Source organism: Oscarella lobularis, chromosome 15 (genome assembly GCF_947507565.1).
Source record: "Oscarella lobularis chromosome 15, ooOscLobu1.1, whole genome shotgun sequence".
Classification (NCBI taxonomy): domain Eukaryota; kingdom Metazoa; phylum Porifera; class Homoscleromorpha; order Homosclerophorida; family Oscarellidae; genus Oscarella; species Oscarella lobularis.
Window position 1 is genome coordinate 111175 of NC_089189.1, and position 23199 is coordinate 134373.

At 44.4% G+C, this 23199-nt stretch overlaps 5 protein-coding genes across 5 annotated transcripts; 2 read left to right on the forward strand and 3 right to left on the reverse strand.

Moving 5' to 3' along the window:
- Positions 1–94: 94 nt before the first annotated feature.
- On the reverse strand, positions 95–4651 carry LOC136196204 (uncharacterized). The gene is made up of 4 exons (XM_065985720.1): positions 2994–4651; positions 988–2935; positions 513–926; positions 95–461 (listed from the first exon to the last, which is right to left on the reverse strand). The coding sequence occupies exons 2-4, from the start codon at positions 1037–1039 to the stop codon at positions 154–156; spliced, it is 774 nt and encodes a 257-aa protein (XP_065841792.1). The 5' UTR covers positions 1040–2935; positions 2994–4651; the 3' UTR covers positions 95–153.
- On the forward strand, positions 1933–2936 carry LOC136196205 (uncharacterized). Its single transcript, XM_065985721.1, has 3 exons — positions 1933–1984; positions 2037–2075; positions 2138–2936. Exons 1-3 carry the CDS (start codon positions 1954–1956, stop codon positions 2755–2757), a joined length of 690 nt encoding a protein of 229 aa, XP_065841793.1. The 5' UTR covers positions 1933–1953; the 3' UTR covers positions 2758–2936.
- Positions 3252–6022, forward strand: LOC136196202 (fibroblast growth factor receptor 3-like). The gene is made up of 10 exons (XM_065985719.1): positions 3252–3855; positions 3913–3957; positions 4016–4729; positions 4783–4881; positions 4930–5040; positions 5089–5237; positions 5291–5413; positions 5470–5543; positions 5593–5736; positions 5789–6022. Exons 1-10 carry the CDS (start codon positions 3825–3827, stop codon positions 5883–5885), a joined length of 1587 nt encoding a protein of 528 aa, XP_065841791.1. The 5' UTR covers positions 3252–3824; the 3' UTR covers positions 5886–6022.
- Positions 6023–8052: 2030 nt separating this feature from the next.
- On the reverse strand, positions 8053–9788 carry LOC136196206 (uncharacterized). The gene is made up of 4 exons (XM_065985722.1): positions 9602–9788; positions 8624–8977; positions 8527–8574; positions 8053–8480 (listed from the first exon to the last, which is right to left on the reverse strand). The coding sequence occupies exons 2-4, from the start codon at positions 8862–8864 to the stop codon at positions 8158–8160; spliced, it is 612 nt and encodes a 203-aa protein (XP_065841794.1). The 5' UTR covers positions 8865–8977; positions 9602–9788; the 3' UTR covers positions 8053–8157.
- Positions 9715–22281, reverse strand: LOC136196201 (ectopic P granules protein 5 homolog). The gene is made up of 50 exons (XM_065985718.1): positions 22148–22281; positions 21603–22088; positions 21460–21554; positions 21314–21406; positions 21196–21267; positions 21020–21142; positions 20850–20970; positions 20260–20802; positions 20156–20199; positions 19982–20102; positions 18978–19131; positions 18730–18924; positions 18541–18683; positions 18343–18494; positions 18145–18285; positions 17810–18085; positions 17518–17762; positions 17326–17466; positions 17155–17275; positions 17006–17106; positions 16853–16955; positions 16710–16805; positions 16518–16652; positions 16109–16473; positions 15935–16058; positions 15719–15869; positions 15494–15665; positions 15324–15414; positions 15200–15277; positions 15003–15145; positions 14793–14955; positions 14543–14734; positions 14351–14482; positions 14215–14296; positions 14042–14169; positions 13717–13997; positions 13566–13672; positions 13336–13508; positions 13196–13284; positions 13045–13150; positions 12932–12996; positions 12790–12879; positions 12686–12737; positions 12489–12636; positions 11949–12432; positions 11607–11813; positions 10726–11430; positions 10309–10671; positions 10182–10256; positions 9715–10128 (listed from the first exon to the last, which is right to left on the reverse strand). Exons 1-47 carry the CDS (start codon positions 22221–22223, stop codon positions 11118–11120), a joined length of 7713 nt encoding a protein of 2570 aa, XP_065841790.1. The 5' UTR covers positions 22224–22281; the 3' UTR covers positions 9715–10128; positions 10182–10256; positions 10309–10671; positions 10726–11117.
- Positions 22282–23199: the final 918 nt, after the last annotated feature.

The following is a 23199-nucleotide window of genomic DNA, read 5'->3' on the forward strand; positions in this document are numbered from 1 at the left end:
AATGGCTTTTCAAGAAAAAACCATTTACCCTACACGGATATAAGAGACAATATTACGTAGCGGTGACTCAATTAAGCATCCCACAACTTCCGTTTATTTTTGTGTTATCTATAGTACTAAGAACATCGAAATGGCACGGCGACAATCAAGTTGCTAGTTCCACGAGACTTTGACAAAGCAAACTTTAACTTTCGAATTCTTGATTTTTTTCGAATGAGCGGAATCGTTTTTCACGCGTCGACGGCGAATACATTTAAATTTCGTTTCCCCTTTTTTCTCGTGGGAAAAGACTCTCAGTTTGACTCGACCGTCGTCCAACTCTTCATAGCAGGCAGCCAACACTCCAGAAACGCCCTTCCCCCCACACTTACGAACGCGCCCATTCTCGCTGGCCCAAAAGTGACGACCAGAATCAGAAAAGCACGTAACGTATTCCCTGGTTGCATTGCAATCTGAGATATCTAAATAAACCTTAGGACGCTCGCTCTAATCTAATAGCCTATATCCTATACCTTGGGGTGACCTAACGGGGGAAATCGCTGGGCTAAACATAGGCGGAGGCACTTCCAAACGAATACGCGTCGTAACGAAGAAATCATCATTCCACAACGGTTCCTTTCCGCACAAAAACGTCGCTTCTCGACTCAACCTCGTCGCATTGACGAGAAGACGAACGAGAAGACGCGACTGATACTTCCAGCAGGCGTCCGCGTCTCCAAGTCCGCCGTCGTCGTCGCCGTCGCCGCCGCGACAAAGAGGAAGTCGGACTTGTTTTCCGTTCTCCAGTTTCCTCCAACGCGAAACGTAGACGGCGTCCATCTGGCAACAATTCACTGTGACCAGTTCTTGCTTTCGACTAACGGAGACGTCGTAGGAAGAGTCGGTATAGGCGCCAAAGCCGTAACAGATCTGGGAGTCGCGTTTGGCTATATATACATCCAAAGTATACACACACCACTCCTATTTTTCTACTAAAAGCTTTCTCACTTGGACGTGCAGAAGTTAGAACGATGAAGAGGAAGATAGGTACGATAGACATGATGAGAAGAGGGCTCTTGTGCTCTATGTGCTCTAAACTACTGTAGTCTTTTCCCGCTCTTTATATACGACCGTGCAAGTGGAACTAGGCTTCCCATCGGAAGCGTCAGTTTCCACAGAACAAATACCATGCATGCATCGAAATGCGAACTTGCGTAACGGATGTTTCACCGCTTCCGCCGCAAGCGTTGCTTGCTAAGCAAACGTGACCACATGCACGTACATGTATAGGAACCGCGCTATGAGATCACAATAGAGAAAAAAAAAAGACTCGATGAATAATAACTGGACATCCTGCATTAGAATAAAAATAAGCAAACCGAACTCTCTCTCTCTATATATATAATTTGACCGCGCCTTTCGCCGGGTTACGAATACAAAAAGAGGAACTAAGACTACGTGCTTCGGATGCATCGAAAGCTTTAGGAATTAATTTTACAATGACTTCCTACCCGGGGGAATGGGAACACGAATAAAAAAAATAATGACGAAATCGCCCACCCGTCGCGCGGCATGAGGCCTCAGTCTCAGTTACCGTTTACTTCGTTTCGTTTGCTTACATGGATACGACTTCTGTGCCTATTTTTAGCTAGGAGCGCTTGTATAAACTTCCTGGTCGAGTTTATTCTACCGCAAAAGCGCCGCACTACACGCGTGACGTAGCGCGCGCCGTACCTACCAGAGGGGGGGGGACCCCACGCGTTACTAATAGCCAGACAGATCGATCATTCCTAAAGAATGCATCCTACTCATCGTTTTAATCCCCTAAATCGCGACCACCATCCTTGACAACCTGACGTCATCCGGTCTCGGAAGTTTCCAAGGCCGGAAACTGCGTGGTCAAAAACGCTATTTTTAGCTAAGAAAACTCGCTCATCAAGAGCCAACTAGACATTCCATAGCGAACCCTCGACAATGACCTTCGTTTCTCTCATATTGGCTATAGGTAAATGACTCTCTATACGTGCGATATACGTATCCTATATGTTGTACTATAGGTTCTCTTCTCCTCACTATCCCTGGCGTGCAACCTTACGGTACATATAAACACGCGTCTACCGGTGTACTATCATAAGAAAACAATCTTTCTCATACATAGATTGTTACTGTAAGAGTACTGTTGGCGAAAAAGAAATCCGTGTCAGCAACGAACCCATTGAAATTACGCGAGGAGACGTCATCGACGTCACATGTCATAGACCGCGACTCGACGGCGATGGGCTTAGATGGGAAAGCGAAGTAACGTCGTGCAGGCAAAACAACAACAACGAAACTTGCTGGACCTACGTATCAAAACTCACTCGCATATTGACAATTAAGAGCGCTACAATCGACGAAACTAAGCGTCAATTCGCTTGCCGTCTCGAGGACATTATGTTCCCTACGACTTGTTGCACAGTTAACATCGTCATTCAGACTAATACTAATAACGAGGAAACGACGATGATGACGACAGCTACGACTAACAATAGTCCTACATCCTCTACCTCTACAAATGTGGCTAACTCTACTTCTACTCTTCCCTATTCGAATTTCACTCTATTTCAAAACGTGTCGACGTCTGGGTGTGAGTGTGAGGGTTTTTGTTGGGTCTCTGTCACTATTTCTGCTACGGTGTGCGCCATTGGGGCGCTGCTTATTGCTCTTATAGTGGTGTTCAAACGGAAGCGGGATTACACGTCGAAAACGTGTTCGAAAATGGCATTATCGAATGAGTGAAACGACAATTAGACTTCCGTCTTTAGAGATAGTACACTACAACGATTTTTTTGACTTTTTTTCGTACATTTTAGCTAACATTGAACTAGTCGTCCTAAAAGGGGCCCCCTCGTGCACGTTTTACCTCGTATCGCGACTTTGAGGCTCTGGTTGAATGTTTCAGAGCACTATCTCCATTCTAGAAGACAAAGAACGGGTCGATATGCAGTCTAAATGAGAGTCTTTGTTCGACATACAATGTGAGGTGATTTTCAGCTCCGAATTACCGCTATCAGGCCAGAATTTAAATTCTTGTTGATGCTGCAGCGCGAACGAGTTCCTTTTCGATGTAAAAACAGTCGTAATCCGCAGGGAATAACGCCCACAGCAGCTAAACATACATCATCCGGGTTTGGAGTCACAAGCCCACAACCACAAGGCGTAACCAAAAATCAATCATATTAATTAACTTCGTACCGCTCTACCAGTTCTTAGAAATAGAACCCTTTTCTTCTCCTTCTAGCTCTTCTTTCGCACTGGTCGATTCTTCGATGAATGACTGGGGGGTCATAGGTACATGGTTACTATCGCAAAAGACAGACAGATCGCAGGTTTGCATATGAAGTATGCAATGCTACTTTTAGCGTGCCCCTTGTACGTCTGAGATGCATACTTTCAATGCAAAATGCATAGTCGAGATTCGGGGGGAAACGATGAGATATGCCCAAACCCTGACGTCATCCGGTCAGTTCTATTTCAACTGCAGTCGGAAAACGAGCAAAATCAGGCAAGAAACCGTCTTTTCCCCACACGCGACGGCTCTCAATAAGCAGCATTGAGAGACTCGTTTCGTGTGCATCAATAAAAGCTCTCCATCTGGCGCAGGATGTGCACGAATATGCATAAACGTCTGAAGCCAGACGCGTACGAGAGAAAGCTCCCAAAGGTCCCGAACCGGAGCGGAAGTGCGTACAACCAGCATATAGCGGAAACTACGTGTTTGAACACAACACTATTAGGTGGGGAAAACTCGCGCGTCAAGAGCCAGTCACACATTCGATAGCGAACCCTCAACAAGGAAAAAAACGATGAACTTCTCCTCTCTCGTATTGGCCATAGGTAAATAAATAGTCTAGCCTGACTATACGTGCGGTACAATTCCTATGTCGTCTATAGGTTATCTTCTTCTCTCAATCGGCTCTAGCCCCGTACGAACTTTCGGTAAACTCGCCTCTACAAAACAAAAGCCTTCTAACAACTAATCTTATCTCTCCCATAGATTGTCACTGCAAGCGCATCGTTGGAGGAAAGGAAATCCGTATCAGCAACGAGCCCATTCGCATCACGAAAGGAGACATCATCGACGTCCTTTGTTATAGACCTCGACTCGACGGTGACGGGCTTACTTGGGAAAGCGGAGTAACGCGGTGCAAAGAAAACAACAACGAAACTTGCTGGACCTACGTATCAAAACTCGCTAGCATATTGACAATCAAGAGCGCTACGATCGACGCGTCTGAGCCTCAATTCGCTTGCCGTCTCGAGGACGTTATATACCCTGAAACTTGCTGCACAGTCAACGTCCAGATTAGTAATACGACAACTAATAATAGCCCAACTACAACTATAACGATGTCACCAACGACGACTCCACAACGAGAGAGGCCGAATTCTACGACTACCTATAGTCCTACAGGCGCCTCTACGACTCATCCCTATATAAATGTCACTACTTCGTTTCTAAACATATCGTCTGGGACTTTTACTTCTCCTCGAACTGCGACTATTTCTGCTACGGTGTGCGTCACTGCAGCGCTACTTATCGGTGTTGGAGTCGCAGTTATGTTGAAACGGATGCGACTTTCCGACGATGACGTTACGTCGAACGATAGCACGGACAATTTAACCTATCTTCTCGACATCAAGGAGCAGCAAATTTGGAATGGAGACAAAGTCATTCCAATTGGCTGTCTCTCAGTCGGAAAATCGCTAGGTAAAGGTCCCATAGAAAAAAAAAGAAACGCTTTCTATTGCTATCTGGTGCAGGGGAAGGGCAATTCGGTACGGTGGCTGAGGGAACCTTACGAAGTATGACTAAACAAGGAGAAGTCTATGATAGACGAATCGCAATAAAAATGCTCAGAGGTAAACGCACCAAACTCAAAGTCTATAGAATTTAATTCCTGTCTATAGATCGAGAGGGAGTAAACACGGAAGAACTTCGAAAGGAAGCCGAATTCATCGTAAATCTCGGTCAGAACCCCAACGTCATTCTAGTCTACGGTTATTGCATAGAGGAAAAATGTAAGAAAATTTTAAGGAGCACGACTATAAACTAAGAGATTCATGCAGGTGTGAGTAAAATCGTAATGGAATACGCCGAACTTGGCGACCTCCACCGCTTTCTACGCAAATCGAGAAGCGTCGGAATCGACGACAACAAACAATTCGCTTTCGCACAGCAAATCGCCGAAGGAATGAAATTCGTCGTCTCCAAAGGAGTAAGGACAATTAACCATGCAGGAAAGGGGTCACTATCTCTCTCTCCCTCTAGTGCGTTCATCGCGATTTGGCCGCGAGAAACGTTCTCGTCTGCGCGGGACAACGATTAAAGATATCTGACTTTGGACTAGCTAAGGATCTCCAGTCAGCTGCCTACTACCGAAAAACGACGCGTGTACGTCATACACGGATACGAGTCGCCTCCAAAATCAATATTTATTTTATTGATAGGGTGGGGTGATTCCGTTTCGGTGGTGTGCGCCGGAAGTGCTTCTATATCGAACGTATAGCGAATATAGTGACGTGTGAGTGCCAAATTTACATAGGGGAGCTAGTTTGAGTCTTTTTTTCTAGCTGGTCCTATGGAATCGTTCTATGGGAAATAGCCACTCTAGGCGGAACTCCCTATCCGGGTATACCCGTCGAAAAGTTATTTGAATTGCTGACCGGAAAATCGGACTATCGAATGAGCAAACCGAGAAATTGCTCTCAAAAATTGTAAGCACAGTTAAAACGAGTTGAGAAAAAATTATCTAATTTTTTGACGTAGATATGACGTCATGGTTCGCTGTTGGAATACGGTTCCCGATACAAGGCCAACATTTTCTCAAATAACTTCCGAGTATATGCAAATTTATGACGTATAAACGTACTCTCTCGACATTTTTTTGCGTGGATACACATGCATGCAACGAAAGGAAAAATTCTATGATTTGCTACGCCTTAAAACTATAAATGCAACCGTTTCCCAATGATAAATTCGCGTCAACGTGCGGAGCACTCAGTCCTGTTGGTTCGATGCATAGAACACTTTCTCCAACCCAAATACAAATTCTCGCTATACTGCATCTGAAAGTGAAGATACTTCTCCATACTAGTAGTAGCATTCTTCGGTTTGAGACAAAAATCTTTGACATTTTTACCGCAACTGTCAACGCGAAGTCCCGCCTCAGCGGAACTATTCATCGACACAATAAAATGATTGCCGTTGATGCGAGTAGCGCAGAAAAATTTGTAAGGGTAGTATCCCTTGCTACACGGCGACACAACTCTAAACGTGGTAGTTCCATTCTAAAATAATCGACCTGTCAACGCATGTTGCATGGGAGGGGAGAGGGCTATACTACAACCTCTTCATCGATAATTAATTTTCCGTTTATGTCCACGCCTAAACGCTGTTCCTTGCCCCGGTTTGAAAGCGTGTGCCAGGTGACAGTTTTACCGTCATTATCATTGTCGAAGGGCTTTGTTAGGAAGATGTCTGTAGTACGGTTTCGCCGGCGTGAAGGCCCAAATGAAAATGGGCGAAAGTTAGATTTGATAAAGGCCAAAGCCAAGTTCTCGTCTGCTGACGTCGACGAATTTTTTCGCGGACAGCAGAGCTGAAAACTTTGATTAGAACGGGAGTTTAGAGCGGGGAGGAATCGTTTAGAATACCATATTGAACATAGACTTATTGAGTAGCGCACGAGTCAAAGAACATGTATAGGCAATAAGGAGAAAAGTGAAGAGAAACTTGATCATTTCGAAGGAAAGCTCGCGATCGATTGTGCTCAGTTCAGTCGTTTCGCTCTGCATTTTATAGACCGAATGATTCATCCAAAGCGTTTAGCTGGGGTGGGAAACCGCGACGCGACCCGGGTGAGCGCGTGGGCAAGCGCGTCTCGATTTGGCCCGCTCCCCTACTACGCTTCCCACTCCGACTTCGCCACTATTAATTAATTTATCCTCTGATTTTTTCGATTACACGTACAAATTCATTTGTTTTTTTTCACGTGTTGTTTGCTTGAAAACGGAGATGGCCCAAGAAACGTTACTACAGTCTCGTATCTTGTTATTGTAAATCGCTTAATTGTCGTTTAGCTTATTATGCGGATATTAAGGAAGAAGGTGAGATCATCGGTACGAAGAAACGAAACCGACCTCGTTCCGAATTTCGGAAAATGTGTTCAGGAAAGTCGACGTGGGAGCGAGGTCACATAGCTCGTTTCCTAGTTCTAATAATTCTAATTATTCGTACTACGGACTATACACACGCTCCACGTACGTAATTATTAGACTTTCGAAAAGGAAGAACGCCTACATTAATTGAAGTAGTGTTTCTCTACCTACGGGAGTTTTAGTCAATAGAGGTCTAAAGTGTAACAGGAAGACTGCTCTAAATTAGGATCAAATTAGAACCAACGTGCGTCCGGTTTACGTCTAAAAGTGCGTGACTGCATCGATTCACCACACGTTGTAAGGTCAAGCGCCTACGTACGTTATCTTCCGACTTTGAAGGAGACACAACTTAAGTGGGCGATTTTAGCTTGGATGAGATCGTGGAGGTCTCGTGTGGAGGTAAAGGGGTGGGTATCGAGAACATTGAGATCACTGGATCTGCGGCTAATTGAACTATATCCGTGTCTACTCTAGACTGCTGGGGGCATTGTCTACAACTTCTCTGCTGGAAAGGTACCCTTATGTCTAAGTTTTCTACTAGTTTGAGCTCGCGGATAAGGCTTTGCCCCCCTTATATATAAATAAGGGTGAGCTCGATGTCGAAAGTGCGTTTTTTACCTGCATCGACGTGTTCTTTGCTTCTTAGAGTCGAGAGGACGCTTTAGGACGCTCGCTTCGAAGTCTTGAAGTCGCGAAACAAGTCTAAACGAGAATCTTTGTTCGAAAGAGAGCGATTTTCGGCTCCAAATCACCGCTATTAGAGCCGAATTTGCATTCTCGCTTATTCTCAAACGCAAACGAGTTCATTTCGAATGCAGAAACGATCGAAATTCGTCAAGAAAGCGCCAAACGTTCCTCACTACAAGTCCGACATCCGGGTTTTAAGACACATGTCCAATCAAAAATGCAAGTAACAAAACGATGACTAGAAAACCATCACAAACACCCTGAGACGTGTAAAACAAAAGTCAACTACTACTAGTCCCACACGGCCTTAAAAAAGCACGAAGGCAAACCGGAAACGTCACCATCGCATCGAAACGCTTTCTTCGACCTTCTCCTCTCTCGACTAAGATGAAGTTCAAGGCCATCTTCATTCTCTGAAACTTTCCAGCACGATTCAACCGGACATTTCACGTTCGTACATTGGGCAACTGGACGCGGATGATTTTTTCGTCCAAACGTCCAAATAAGAGAGGAAACGTTTCCAAAGCACGTGACTATCTTCTTACGTTCGCATTGGCTATCGATATCATTCACAAGATGATCGCTCAAGTTGCAACTCGATCCACCAAGCGTATCTAAACGAAAATAATGTTACGTATAAATAGTGAATGACGTCAATACCCGGAAGCTGGGGTTTCATTTCTTCAACGGGCGTGGGAGTTGGCAATCCTAGCAGTGGACACATTAGAATAAATCAATGCATAAATTAGTTAATTACGTGGGGATGTGACATGAACTTTTGTAGTGAGAGTGAACTCTGTATCCGACATGGGTTCAGTTCCGCAAAGAAACGTCGCTTCCCCGACTTCCTTCAACTGCGTCACATTGACAAAGAGACGCACGGAGAGACGAGACACGTATCTCCAACAGGCAAAATCGACGTCACCGTTCGTAGAACAATAGGGAAGCTGATCGCTCGTTCCGCGGCGACCCAACACTCTCCAACGCGCCAAATTCATTATCGAACGATCATGGCAGCATCGAAGTTCAGCGACGTCCGTCTCAGAGTCAAGCGTCACGTCGTACGAACGCAAGCGATGCGTGTAACCGTAGCAGGTGGAACGCTTACCTCCTTAGGAAAAAATCGAATTTTTTTAAAAAGAACCAGAGTCTGTACGATTAGTTAATTCCTCGCACTTTGAGACAAAGTCGAAGAGACGACGAAAGGAAGAAGAAGGAGGAGGATCAATGGAGCGTGAAGAAGCATTCCGAGTCTTGGACGACTTTGTGTCGTTTGCAGACTGAGAACGGGTCTTATATACTAAACAGAGCGGAAATGCGATTGTCGGAGCGGAAATGCGAAAGAATGACTTCGCAAAAGTTTGATCTCAAACTTTGCGTCGTCAAGGGTGACGAAATGATCGAATTGCGCGCAACGTCTAAATCTCATCTCCCAAGTCACGAGAACATTTACGTAGTCGATGACATAGAGTCCACGTCATTGGGGGCGTCATGATGATGGAATAGCGGTCAAGTGTCAAGCGTCAACTGACCTCAACAAGTGCAAGACTCCTACGCTAAGACGTCTAATTGATCTAATTAAAAAAAACTAACTCGCTATAGAGTATCTAATTAGATACATTGCAAGGGGCCCAGCCTTCAACTCGGCGGTTCTGCTCTTCGCGAAGGGGGTAGAGTCTAGTCTACTACGCTCTATACACTGGATCGAGGGCTCTCTTTACGTCTAAAGACTTACGGGAGCCTTCTTGGACGAAATCAGCTACTTCGCCGCCCAATTGTCGAGCCGATCGAGGAAAAGATTCATCAGAAATTCGAAGAGGACGTGCCACACAGCGCGTGAACTCAGAGTGCGGCGGAATGACGAAGACTTTTCCAGCACATGCGCATTTACTAACAGATATCGAGACAATTGTATTGGCAAATTACGTAAGAGTTTTCAATTCGGCTTTCGCTTCTGCACCGACTAGTTTTTTGCTTTAGGAGGCTTGCTTGCGAAATGACACTTCTTCGATTCGTCGTCTTTGCATTTGAACTTTCGCAAACTAATAGAAGGCCCAAAAAGCAGCGTCACGCCTTTTTTACCTTTCGTCTGGCAAACGTCAACACGTTCGTCATTGCAGTCGGGAACTCGACTAGGAGACGTCCTTCGATCACGAACTTCCCAAAAGAGATTAGTAGAATTGCCGCGACAGCGAACACGTGTAGAGTCCTCTTCATCAACATTATTTGAACGTCGCAGCACACGACACGTGTCATTAGTATCTATGCAAAAGACTATAGAAAACGAAACAAAATTCATAAACTAAAAGAAGTACTGGAAATCCACGAGAATGAACTCCTCTCTGGTTCATTAGTAGTGGGTCTAACAGTAGGCTCATCTGTAATCGGTTCTGTATAGCCATTGAATCAGAGAACATCCATGTTTTGCTAAAAAAAACGCACCTTCCGTTTTCACTCGAATTTCGGTAGTGACACTAAAATCGTCGTTCCACAGTGGTTCTCTACCGCAAAGACAGACGGCACTTCCGCCTCGATTCCTCACTTCCGTCGCATTCACGTAAATTTTAACGAGCAACCGCGAAAAATATTTCCAACAAACGAAATAAGGCGCCTCGCTATCGCAAATCGAAGGCTGAAACGTTTTCCCACCGATAGTGACTCTCCATCGTGCGACGTGCATGGCATCAGACAAAAAACAGCAACTAAACTCGCTAATCTCATCGTCGCCGCCGATAATGACGTCGTAGGAAGAATCACGATGAGTGTAGCCATAGCATATATTAGATTCACGTCGCACGCGATCGTCTAGGAGGATAAACAACTCGATGGGGGTCCTGGCCGGCCGGGAGCAGTACTAACCCGTCGCAAAAGCCGGTTTCCCTTGAAGAAAAGCCGGAGAGACGACAAGAACGAAGACGGAGAGCAAAGAAAGGTACCACATGTCTGTTCCACTGGAGAAACTGAATGCTCTGGGAAAGGCTTTGGACTTATTTATATAAGCCACTGGCGTGGCGTCGCGGAAATGCAACCGTAACTACTAGTAGCAACGCCCTTCACTACACTTCTCAGTCTGTTTGTTGTCTGCGTTCCTCCGCTTCCGCAAAGCGACAAGAAGCGACTGGTAGAAACTATTCGTCATCCGAGGGAGGACAATGACGCACTATACTATATCGGTCTAAGGGCGCGATCTACCCGAAGGTCTGGATCCGGAACTTTACTTCAATCATACAAAAAAAAACCTACGTCATATCTCACGTCTGAATTATGCTCAAGAGAGCGTTATCGGGATAAAGAGTGCGTACGAGCCAACCAATTAGAGTCGGAACGTCACGCATCGTAAATTCCGTATTCGTCATCATTTTCGACGCTCGTTGAATGACGGCGCCGAATTCGGCGTACGTGCGATTCGTCGCGAGTAAATCAAGCGCGTGAACGAGCTTCGACGTCGTCGCGGCGGCGACGGCGGAATCGTCGTCACCGCCTCCGGGAACGAGTCTCACGGATAAATCGGGGGGAAGTTGAAGAAGTAGGCAAGTGGACAATACACGACAAATGAGACGAAACCTCGTAGGGGGGGAGGGGAAAAAAAGAAAGGAGATAAGTGGGGGCAAGGTTCAAATTCCAGGGCCAATTGATACGGAGACTTAGAACTATACGAACACCTACTAAACTGACCCTGAACTATCCTTTAGGACTTGGGGCATGTGACGTGGGAAGCGAACTTACTAAAGATTCATTACCTCGTTGTTAGGGGCGATTTCTTTCCGAACCCGATCGCGCCGAGGATTCCCGTCGTTTCTTTGTCTTCGCCTCGTTTCGTCATGCTGTTGGCGAGTTGAGTCAAAACGCCGGCGACGTCGGATGACGAGGCGCCGAAATCGACTTGCCGTAAGCCGAGTTCGACGACTTTGTGCCAGAGAAGAAGGATTTTCGTCTCGCCATCGGCTCTAGGAATGAAAATAAGGTGCGGTTACGTGACGTCATTGACCCCGCCCTTTTCTTTTTTAGAAATGAAACCATTTCTTGTCTCATATCCTCCCCTTCCCACATCTCGCGCCCTTTATTATTTATTTATTTCTTACGTCATTTGCACGTCGCAACACCAACGCCCAATCTGGCGAAATATTCCAAATTCGACGACGAGACTCTCGCACATGGGCAGTCGTTTCAGCGCGTGCGCATACAACGTCAAAAGCGCGCGATTCGCCAAACACGAAACGACGAATTCGTCGACGGATAATTCGGGAATTTCAATCATTCCCAAGACCTCGGACCAAAGCCACGACATCTGAGCGGGCGGCGCCGGTTGCATGAACTTAAAATGCGTTGTGAGCGCCGCTTCGAGCACCGAGGTCATGTGACTCATGGAAGCGAGCGATCGACAGGCGGCGGAAAGTGTCGGAAGCGTCAAAACGGGCCGAGACGACGCCGGAGACGGCGACGAAATACTCTGAATTACCGTTTCGAAAATTTTCGACGCCGCTTTCGAATTCGGTGGGCAATTATTCAAAAGATTTAGGAATTCGGAGAGGAGAAGAACGACGTCCGGGGTAGCCGGACGTCCGTCTTAATTAAAGACGATTCCTCGAGGGTTTCTCATTGATTTCTATATGATTTCTTACCGGATATTGTTGCCGCTTCGATGGTGCGATAGAGATCGCGTATAGAGGCGATGTAGAGGTCTAGGGAGACGTCGGAACGCGACGTGCAACGAAGAATTAGGGATACTTCGAGGCGGACGCATGCCGAGCGTTTTGACGTCATAGATTCCTAGAAAATAAATCAATATTAATTTTTATATGTACCTTTGTTTATTGACCATGTCTCCTTGAGTCTGGGCTGTCGTAAAACCCGCTGCTGTTCTTAGAAGCCTAGGGAAAAGGTCCTAGACTAAGGGAGTGCGACTCTAGTGTAACTATATACTGAATTGCCATTTGTAGGCATGATTTCTCTTCGAGAATCATATGCGGATTGCAGTGCTCTTCCTGCCAGCGAATAACTTGCTCATACGAACTAAAAAAATTAGAAAATATTAAATAAATAAATAAATAAATATATATTTTACCTTGGTGAAAGAGGCGACCACGAAAACGGTTTCACTTCCTGAACTAAGCTGAGAATCGTGCAATCCTTCATAAAAATGAATTAAAAATTGACGAATTTATGACGTCATCTCACCGCCGCTTCCATAATTCGTTTTTTCGATAACATCATTACGAGTAGAAGCAAAAGAGAAGCGAGTAAATCGCTCTGAGCATTCGCGTTCGTTTGCGCGAAAAAGAACCTAAAAATCGTGACGTCATAAACGCGAAATCTACCGCAAACGAACTCGTATCGCTCGACGATCCCACTCCAATTCATAAGCGGCAAAACGCGCGACAAAAACGCGAATTTTTCCTCGACGCGATCCCCCTCCATCTAAAACACGATATCTAAATATTTAATCATCTATAGCGACTCGTTTTCGACCTCGATCATTTGATTTAGAACGGCGGGCGTGGGAAGAAATTCATTCCAAGGCAAATCAACAAAACGCGTATTATAAATCACGAGGGTAAATAGGGGAACGCCCGGCTGCGAGAGAAAGGTTCGATAGTGATTCCAAAGCAGCGACATCGCATCATTAGGAGAAAAGGAAAGATCTGGGAAACGTAGCTAAAGTTCTTCTCCTTCCCGGATGAATTTTATATAAGGGTTACTAGGGAATTTGCTCTGCATGGAAACGACACACGATACGAAGTGACCAATCATATCTGAAGCCGTGACGGAGTCGATTTCCATCCAGGGAGGTTGAACATTTGTCGTACTATTAAAATTAATATTTAATTCTATTGATTTATTGGTATTTACCCGTCCATTTGCTTGACTCCTTGCATGTGTATCCACGGATGAAATAACTTGATTATGGAATCCCACGCCGTTTGGAGAGCTTCCCCGTCGCTATAGACGACGAATAACTGTCCCGTATACGCGAGGAGACAGCCAATAAGGTGAACGTAGGGCTGGAGAGACGAATAGAGAAGCGAAGGCGGAAGTATAGCCGGAAGAGCGACGGGAAGAGCCGTAGACGGAGTAAGACGAATGCGGAGATCGTTGAAAAACGAAGCCAGGGAACCGGCCGTTTCAATAACCTGAAAAAAATTAATAATAATTAATTAATTTATGTATTAATTGCCTCTTCTCGCGCGAGATGGAGAGCGTCTCTCGACGCTTCGTCGCTGATTGGTTCCCGTCGAAAAGGACAGCCAATCACGGCTAGAAAGTCTTCCCAAAGGACGGGACATAGCTCACGTGACCCCGAATCTAAAGAAAAATATATAGAATAGTTAAAAAATTCGCTTTATTTACGATTTAGAAGAATTTTTAGAACGTCGCCGTATAGAGACGGGAATTGATATTGCAACAAATGTCGCAAATGAGAACGCAAGACCTTCGAGAATGAAAATAATTTAATTTAATCGTACAGTACGAAAAATTGACTTACTTCAAATACGGGTCCCGTATGCGCATCCGGGTCGACGCCGCACGCCGCCAACGACGATCCGACGGCGGCGACGAGAATTTGACGATCGCTCAAAAGGGGGCGATGAGAATTCAACCAAAATTGCACATCAAACTATTAAATTCAATAAAATCAATAATTTTAATAAGGGGGGAGGGAGGGGATCCTATATACTTTCGTTAGAAGAGAAAACGAGAGATCGGTGTCGTTGAGAAAATTCCCCGTGACTTTTTGATACATTGATATAAAATCGCTGGGACATTCGGTTGGAACGAAAATGGGTCCCAATAGGGAAGCGAGTTTGGGATACTCGAGCATCGTATGAAGAAGCGTATGCGTCTTTTCGGGAAAAGGAGCAATGAATTCCTTTAGAGAGAGAGGACATTAATTATTGATTTATTTATTTTTTGGGAGGGAGTCGCACTTGGCCTAGAGCGTCGATTAAGTGCGTGAATAATTGTCGCATTGAGGGACTGGATCGAACGGGGTCGTCATAGAGATTAACCACGTGATAAAATAATAGTGTAGCCGCTTCCAGACACGACTCTTTACTCACGTGATTCGAGACAACCGCTTCAGCGAGAAGACTAGAAAAAATTAATTAATTAATATCTCTAATTCATTTTTTACTCACGTGATCGCTCGCTCAAGTCTCACAGCTGCATACGGGACATCAGAATTGACTCCTTGATTCATTACTTTGACAAGATTCACGTATTGAGCTCGATTTCCTTCCACGCGACGTATCACGTGATTCACAGCCTGTTTCTCATAATACTAAAAAGAAAAAAACAAATGAACGATAATCAATATTATTTATCTTTGTCTTACTTTGAGAACGAGTCGCGCAGGTCCCATACATCTCCGATCCGATGAATAGGCGTTTCGACAGGGAACGCAGATATCAAGCTAAAAATGACGTCACTACTTCAAAAAATTATTTTAATCGACCTACCGTCTTTTCTTCGTTGAAATACATTTTCGGTAAGAATTCGAGATATTCGAGATCGAGAGCTACACATGTTTCACTTTGATCAGATGACCCTCTAAAGAATAAATAATAAATAATAATAATAAAAATAATAAAGATAATTATTTTTAAATTATTGATTTTTGAGTTCTGACCTCGCGAAATCGGTCAGCGTCAAAAGATCGCGATGGAGAGTCGAAACAATTGTCGTTTTATCGCAAAGAAGCGAAAATTCGAGCGGCCGAACCGCGGAGACTGCGCAATGAAGGGGCGGCGGCGGAAGAATCGACGAAGGAACGCGAAGACGAGCCATAATACGGGACTCAGCTAAAACCAAAAAATCAATAAAAATATAAAGACTTTTCTATCTAATAACGTACCCGTGTCGGGTCCAGGTGATGTGGGCGTGGTCAATAGAGAGCCAAGTCTTCCTTGTGACGATTGCAATTTCGTCGCTTTTATCCAATCAGCGATTTCCTTTTGAACTTCCGTGTTAATCGTCACCCAATCGACAACTTCAAGCCAAACGGACTAAAAGAGAGGAGAGAATCCTCAAAGGGGGCCCCGCTTAGTTACCCCCTTAGCAACAAACGAACCACGTCTCTAGACATAATATCTTCGAGTTTATCGGGTAAATACTGAAGAGGCAAGTCCGGTAAATAAAGCGAAGGCGAATGAAGAAGCGGTTCTTCGACCCAAAGACTCAATCCATAATAAAATCTATAATAAATAATTTTAATAGGCATAATTCGTGACGTCATTTCTCTTACTTTCCCACGTCACTGTGAAATCGAATTCTCGCCAATTGATCGGGTCGAAACGGATCGTTGACGTCATGACGATCGCTCTCTGATTGGGCGATGGATTTATGTTTTTCCGCTATCGACGTCAATTTCGCTTTCATCGCTCTCAAAACGCCGAAACTCGAGAAAAATCTCGCGCCCTGACTCGACGTATTCGGCGCGCCGAATTTATTTCTACGACGATAGAAAAAACGCGCGAAAAAAGCGCTCCACATGAGAGCGCATCCCGGATGATCGAGGGGGGCGGATTGCGCGCGTTCCGCCCAGCGATGAATCGAGAGTCGCGATGAGGAGAAAGGCGCTTTGGGGTACGAAGTGCGAGAGAAAAAAGCCTAAGGGAAAAATCAATAAAGGTTATGTGATATTATTTATTTACCTTGAGTGCTTGGTCTGGATTTTGCTTGGGATTCGCTTGGAGATGTTCGTCTATGGAGTCGATTAATCCGCGTCTTTTTTCGAATTCTGTTTCGACGCATAGAATGACGTAGGAAAGCCAGACGTGTTCACTAGCCTTGGGACCCCAAAAAACCGTCTTAACCCTATTTATTTATTTATTAAAATTGAATACCGTGTGATCAAGAAACGAAGGGGGACCCCCACTTCCAGCCAATGAGAAGAGCGCTCCGAGAAGTCCCGGTTTCGATTTATCCGAAGCGACAAATTCCTAATTAAATTCCCCCATAATTATCCAAACTAAAACGACGTTCTTACGTCATATTTTTCGTATATGACTTCAGTGATAATTTCCCGGCATTCTTTGATTTTAAAAACGGACATAATGAGTCCGTCCAAAACGCGTTGAATACTCTTCTCTCTATGACGTCAAAAATCAATACTAATTATATTAATTGATTTTAATCTCACTTGTGCCAATTATTTAAACCCGTAAATGCTCTCGTCCAAAATTCGGCGAGACGCTTCGGAGTCTGCAAACTTCCGGGTCGCTGAGACGAACTCATTTGAGCCTAAAAAATAAATAAGTAATACTAATTAATATTCATTATTTTTCTTACGTGAACTAATGACGTCAGAAGTTTGGTATTCGCTCCAGATCCGGCACGCCCAGTCAATTTTTCAATAAATCCGCTCATATTCATATCAGCCAAAGCAAGGGAATGAATAACAGCAACAAATCTAAATAAATCAATAATAAATTAGGGAATTTTCGCTTGAGGAATTCTTACTTTGGTTCGTCTAAAAGTCGATCTGCTTCGCGCGAAAACGTGAGAATGACGTTGGAGAGAATTTTGAGTGCAGCCAAGAGATTCTTCGACTCGACAAGACGCTCAAGAAGTGGCAAACCATCCACGCAAAATTTCTCAAGACTAAAGACACGAGCCCCTGTGAAAAAATCCCCTTATGTAACCCCTACGTACTTGTGTCCAAGATGCGACGAAGAGAGAGCAATAAAGCACGCTAGAGACGACGTTTTAAGCGCCTGTCTTACGGGAGCGAGAGTCGGATCCAAATCGAAATCTAATAGGTCCGTATTCGCGTCATCGGAATGAAGAACGGGGGTCGGACGATCGGACTTGTGAAGACATAGAGAAAGAGCCACATTCCACAGCCAATTAGTGACCTCGTGACGCGGATCCGCCGCGCCCAAACGATACAAATTAAACTAAAAAATAAATCAATATTTTATGACGTCATAAATTGGTTTTATACCCGCGCTAGAATATCTGCTCCTTGCTCATTGGATTCAATCATCATTTCTACTTCTACCAGGAGGGTTGCCATGGCGATGTGAAGGTGATTTGGTAGCGCGAGTTCGTCCGTTTCCCCGGCAACGCCCCAATTGAGATCCGAGATGATGGAACGCGCGAGATGATGACGTGGCGAAGCGGGGGCGTGGCACAGGAGAAATTCCCGTAGCGTTTGGATGTCCGATTCACTGGGATTCCACGCGGAAACGGGAAGCGCTTTGAAAAGATAAATACAAGCCTATATCGAGAAAAATCCCAATAACGGATTAGGAGAGGATAAATATTTTTAATTAATACTTTTCCCAATTGATCGATTGTGTGTCGGACTTGCGACAAAAGAAACGAGACTAAACGCGGATGTTTGCCGGCTATAGCGCCAAGCAAATCTCGACCCGTTTTGCCACAAACTTCCCTAGTAACAGGCTGCAATTGAGACACCTAGATACAATGTAACAACATGAGAAGAAGTCCCTTTTTCTTTTCTTTTTTCTTTGCCTCGTAAATTTGAAGGGAAACGGCTTCCGCAAAATCCGTTTCCATGGCGTCGCGCGCCGTTGCCATGTTCGCGAGCGTAGTGAGAAGAAACACTGTCTCAGATTCGCTAATACCGATTAAATAATCAGCAAAAGCCGACTTCCGGTTCTCATCTGAAAAAATCAATAAAAAATCACGATTAATCAACGGATACTATACCATCTAATCTTCGCTCCCAATCCGAGTCTGAAGGCTCGACTTCCGGTTCGGAGGGATCAACAAGAAACCAAAAAATTTCCCAAATTTTTTCAACGGATATACTTCCGTATGGCATATCAGCCAAAAATTGCCACGCCCCCAAACTAAGAAATTAATAATTATTATTTAATTTTTATTTTTTAAATTTACCGGTGTGCTGACTGAATCCACTTTACGGCGCGAATAAAGAGCGCGTCGAACTCGGTTCGAAGACGTTTGAGTGTGAAACGTGGCTCCATGAAGCCCGTTTGTTGCCTAGGCAACTCGTCTTCCGTCTCGCCAAGAATGTGCGTTCGCCAATTGTAATACGAGATCCAGTGGTCGGACATGAAATGAACGGTTTGTCTAGAAAAATAAATAATTAAAAGTTTAATTTTTATTTTTTTCTTGGTGTGAACCTTATTGTTCTTCCTATCATTTGAACGAATCTCTTGTAGCGTATTTGTTGGAGAGTGGTGAAGGCGACGCTGAGAAGTTTCATGAGACGAGTGGCGAAAGCGAAGAGACGCATCAGACGAAAACTCGTCGTGTCTTCAACACTGTAAGGAGACTCTGAAAAAAAAGGATAACGCTCTGACGCACACGTGAGGAAGGATCTATGCATGAAAGGAGGTAGAATTACCTATGCAAGTTAGTATTTTATCAGCAAACATAAATCTATGGATGCGTTAACAAGTACAGGTAGGGGTACTCCAAGTACTCCAAGTACTCCAAGTACTCTAAGTACTCCAAGTACTACAAGTACTCCAAGTACTAAAAGTACTACAAGTACTTACTCCAAGTACTACAAGTACTCTAAGTACTCTAAGTACTACAAGTACTACAAGTACTCCAAGTACTCCAAGTACTCCAAGTACTACAAGTACTCCAAGTACTCCAAGTACTCCAAGTACTACAAGTACTCCACTCCAAGTACTCCACTTACTCCAAGTACTCCAAGTACTACAAGTACTTACTCCAAGTACTACAAGTACTCTAAGTACTCTAAGTACTACAAGTACTACAAGTACTACAAGTACTCCAAGTACTCCAAGTACTCCAAGTACTCCACTCCAAGTACTCCACTTACTCCAAGTACTCCAAGTACTCCAAGTACTACAAGTACTTACTCCAAGTACTACAAGTACTCTAAGTACTCTAAGTACTACAAGTACTACAAGTACTCCAAGTACTCCAAGTACTCCAAGTACTCCACTTACTCCAAGTACTCCAAGTACTCCAAGTACTCCAAGTACTCCAAGTACTTACTCCAAGTACTACAAGTACTTCATCTACTTCATCTACTACAAGTACTTCATCTACCTCATGGCCTCTACTTGATTCTCTATGTGTACACTACTTGACTCTTTAAAGGATTGAGGAAAATTTAGAACGCCTGAACTGCCCAGGGAAGGACTCATACCTGATTCTGTTGAATCGATTCCGAGAATATATTGAAATACTGACGTCATGGGAAACTGATTAAATAGAGATATGAAATCGGATTCCTTGAGCCACCAGAACGACTCAGCTGGCTCCTCATCCTTAATTAAAAACAAATTATCTATAGAATTAATAAATTAATAAATAGACGCACCTCCTCTCCATCTTCATCAAGAAAAGTCCAATTGACACCACCCCCTTTATAAATAAATAACAAACACGTGAGAAATAAAAATAAATAATTATTAATTAATTAACCTTCAGGAGTGGGCGTCAAAGTGACTTCAAGTTCGGCGAGCATCTCGCTCCTCCGCCTCACAGGCAGCAACAATGTAACAAGCATCGTAAGCAAATGATCCAATAGGGGACCCCCCCACGAAAACGACGCACTATCATCCCTCAAAAACCCCGGAGAAACATCCCGCGACCCGGAAGCGGGCGGCACGAGCCGAAACAAAAGTCCCGGCGAAAAATTCTCCGGATAGGACCCGGAAGCTAAGCACTCAAACGGCTGTTCCCGTATGGAAACGATAGTCGGAGAAAGAAGTTGAATATACTTGGACGCCCATTCGCCGACGCCGGCCGGACAACGAAGCACGTGATTAAGAACGAAGAGATGATCACGTAGCGTCGAAACGCGGAGGAGATGAGTGAGGAGTTGATCAATCCAGACGCGTAATTGCGCGTGGAATTGCGCATTTGAAAGGGGCTTACGTTCGAAGGCGAAAAGAACGCTCACGCAATTGCGTAGTTGATCCAATTGGGTGATCACGTGGGGTGGGATAGAGCGATTAGGCCAAGCTATTAAATAAAAATTATTAATCGATTTTAATTTATTGATTTATTGCCTGTTAGGGGTGATTCTGGTTTGAGATTTTTCACATAAGGTAAATTCCCCAACATGTCGCTGATGTACATGTCCACGTGAACGCGCGCTAGTTGACATAGATAAGACTTGTGTCCCAATTCCTAAGGAACCAATACTAATTAAGAATTAATTAATATATAGATTATGTACTTCTTGTAATTTTTCTCTAATGCTTTTGAGGATTTTATTCATCACTAATGCGCCGTCTGGATTGAAGATAGCTGCCTTGTAGTTGTGCGTGTGAGTCACGTTCTTTCCGTCCAGGCATTTCCCCTAAAGGGGGCCCCACTTTTTTAAATTCTCCCCCTGGCTCAGAAACAACTCACGTTCCCTGCCACAGACTTCTCCTCAGTTCTCCACAATTTCTCCTTCTGTTTGCCGTAATCGCCCATGAGACTCTAATTAAAATAATTATTAATTTTCGAGGTATTATTTACGATGTACTTTGATTTCTTTTTGCGTGTCTTCTAACGCTAATTTAGCCTTGTAGTAGTCCATCACAATTTCGTAGAATTCAAATCGTTCTTGGCTACATGTCTATATATATGAAAATCAGGTTTAAATGTTTTGAAAATTTTTTCTAAGTGTACCCTAAGGAATTCGTCTATATAAATTTCGTTTCTGTCCAGCTCTGGATTTTCGTAATAGAGAGCAAGCGTTTCCTCACTAAAAGGCTCTTGATCCCCTAAAATAAATAAATCAATAAATTAATTAAATCTAGATCTGATTCTACTGTGATCTGCTCTTTCTCTCTCAAGTCTCGGATAGGCAACTCTCTCACTAGAAGATTCTCGATTTTCTGCCTCTAAAACTTCCTCTTGGACAACCCTTTCAGGTTCTCTCTCAATTTCTTTGGGTTCTTCATCCTGGGTATCTGTTGCTATAGCCACCGTTTCGTCATCACGAAGAACTGTAGCAAGTTCCTCCTCCTCATTCTGAACGAGACTCTCGGATTCAGTCACCAATGGGGGCACCTCTTCCACGCCACGTGATTCGACGTTTTCCCCGTCATTTGTAGCAACTTCTGTCGCTGATTCTTCGCTTCGCGTAGCCGTTGCTACGATCGCTTCTTCGCTTTCTTCGGGGACCACGCCCACTTCCACCGTGCTCTCCTCTCCGTCTTCTTTCTCGACGACTTTTGAGGGCGGTTCCTCGTCGATTTGCTCTTCCTTGTCATCTGCATTCGTTTCTTTCTCCGAGCGATCTTCTTTCGGCTCTTCTAAGCGCGATACGAAGCGTCGCGACACGTTTTTTCGCTTGTATCGTTTCTTTTCGCACCTCTGACTGACTCGACGCGTTCCTCTTGCGCTGCTTTGCGTTTCTTGTGCTTCTTTCGCGGCCGAACAGCTTCCATTGCGACTTTGCGTCACTCTCTTCGATGGCGTCGTGATCACATGATCACACACGTGCATCGTCATACTGAAACCAGCTGAAACTGTACTTTGCGCCTAAAAAAATTATGAAGTAATCATTTCAGTACTTTTTAGTTCTTCAAGTGCATCAATCTCAAAATCTATTCATAGAAAATAAAAAAACGCGTTGTCCAAAATATGAAAAAATAATAGACCACACTAAAATTGTCACAAGAGTGCTATGGGACCTTTTTGTTGCCCCGAGATGACGCCAGATATTTTAAAAGACAAAAATCAGCAAACTAAAATATGAATTAATTACGAAATTATGTAATCAAATTAATCAGACACACCTCCTTAGCAAAAAATGCTCAATATGAACTGTAGCCGACTTTTTCGCTCTCCTTTCGCCTCGTTTGCCGTCTCTATCGTATTCTCGCTGGTCTTGTAGTCGATTGAGCGAAGTTACGCGCAGCTTTCGTCCATGCGATCCGTTTTTACAGCGTACCTACGTGGAAAAACGATCAATCGTCGTAGATTAGGCACCAAAAGCTACTCGAACGAACCTCGCAGCCTCGTCCGCGATCGAAAACGGCGCGCGAGACGCGCAAGTCTCGCGGTGGCGTCGATCGACGCCCGATCGGAGAGATCCGCCATTTTCTTAGCTATAGCGTGCTAGTCTAGTGTACCTGGCTTGTTCTTCGATGTCGAGACGGTCGACGAAAGCGTGAAGAAGAGAAAAGGCGTCCACGAGGCATGTTCTTCGCCATCTTGAACTCGAGCCTTGAGGCGTCAATTGCTGACTAATCAATAGCCAAACCGGAATTGAAAATTTGCACCTATTCGTTTCCACCATTCAGAGCGCTAGTTGAATCCCACGTGACCTCCGCGGACCAATGAGCGCGCTGGGCGGAGCTACACGATTCAAAAGCGAAGAGCACACCGATTTCCCCTCAGTTGCGGCTGAGGGTGGATGCG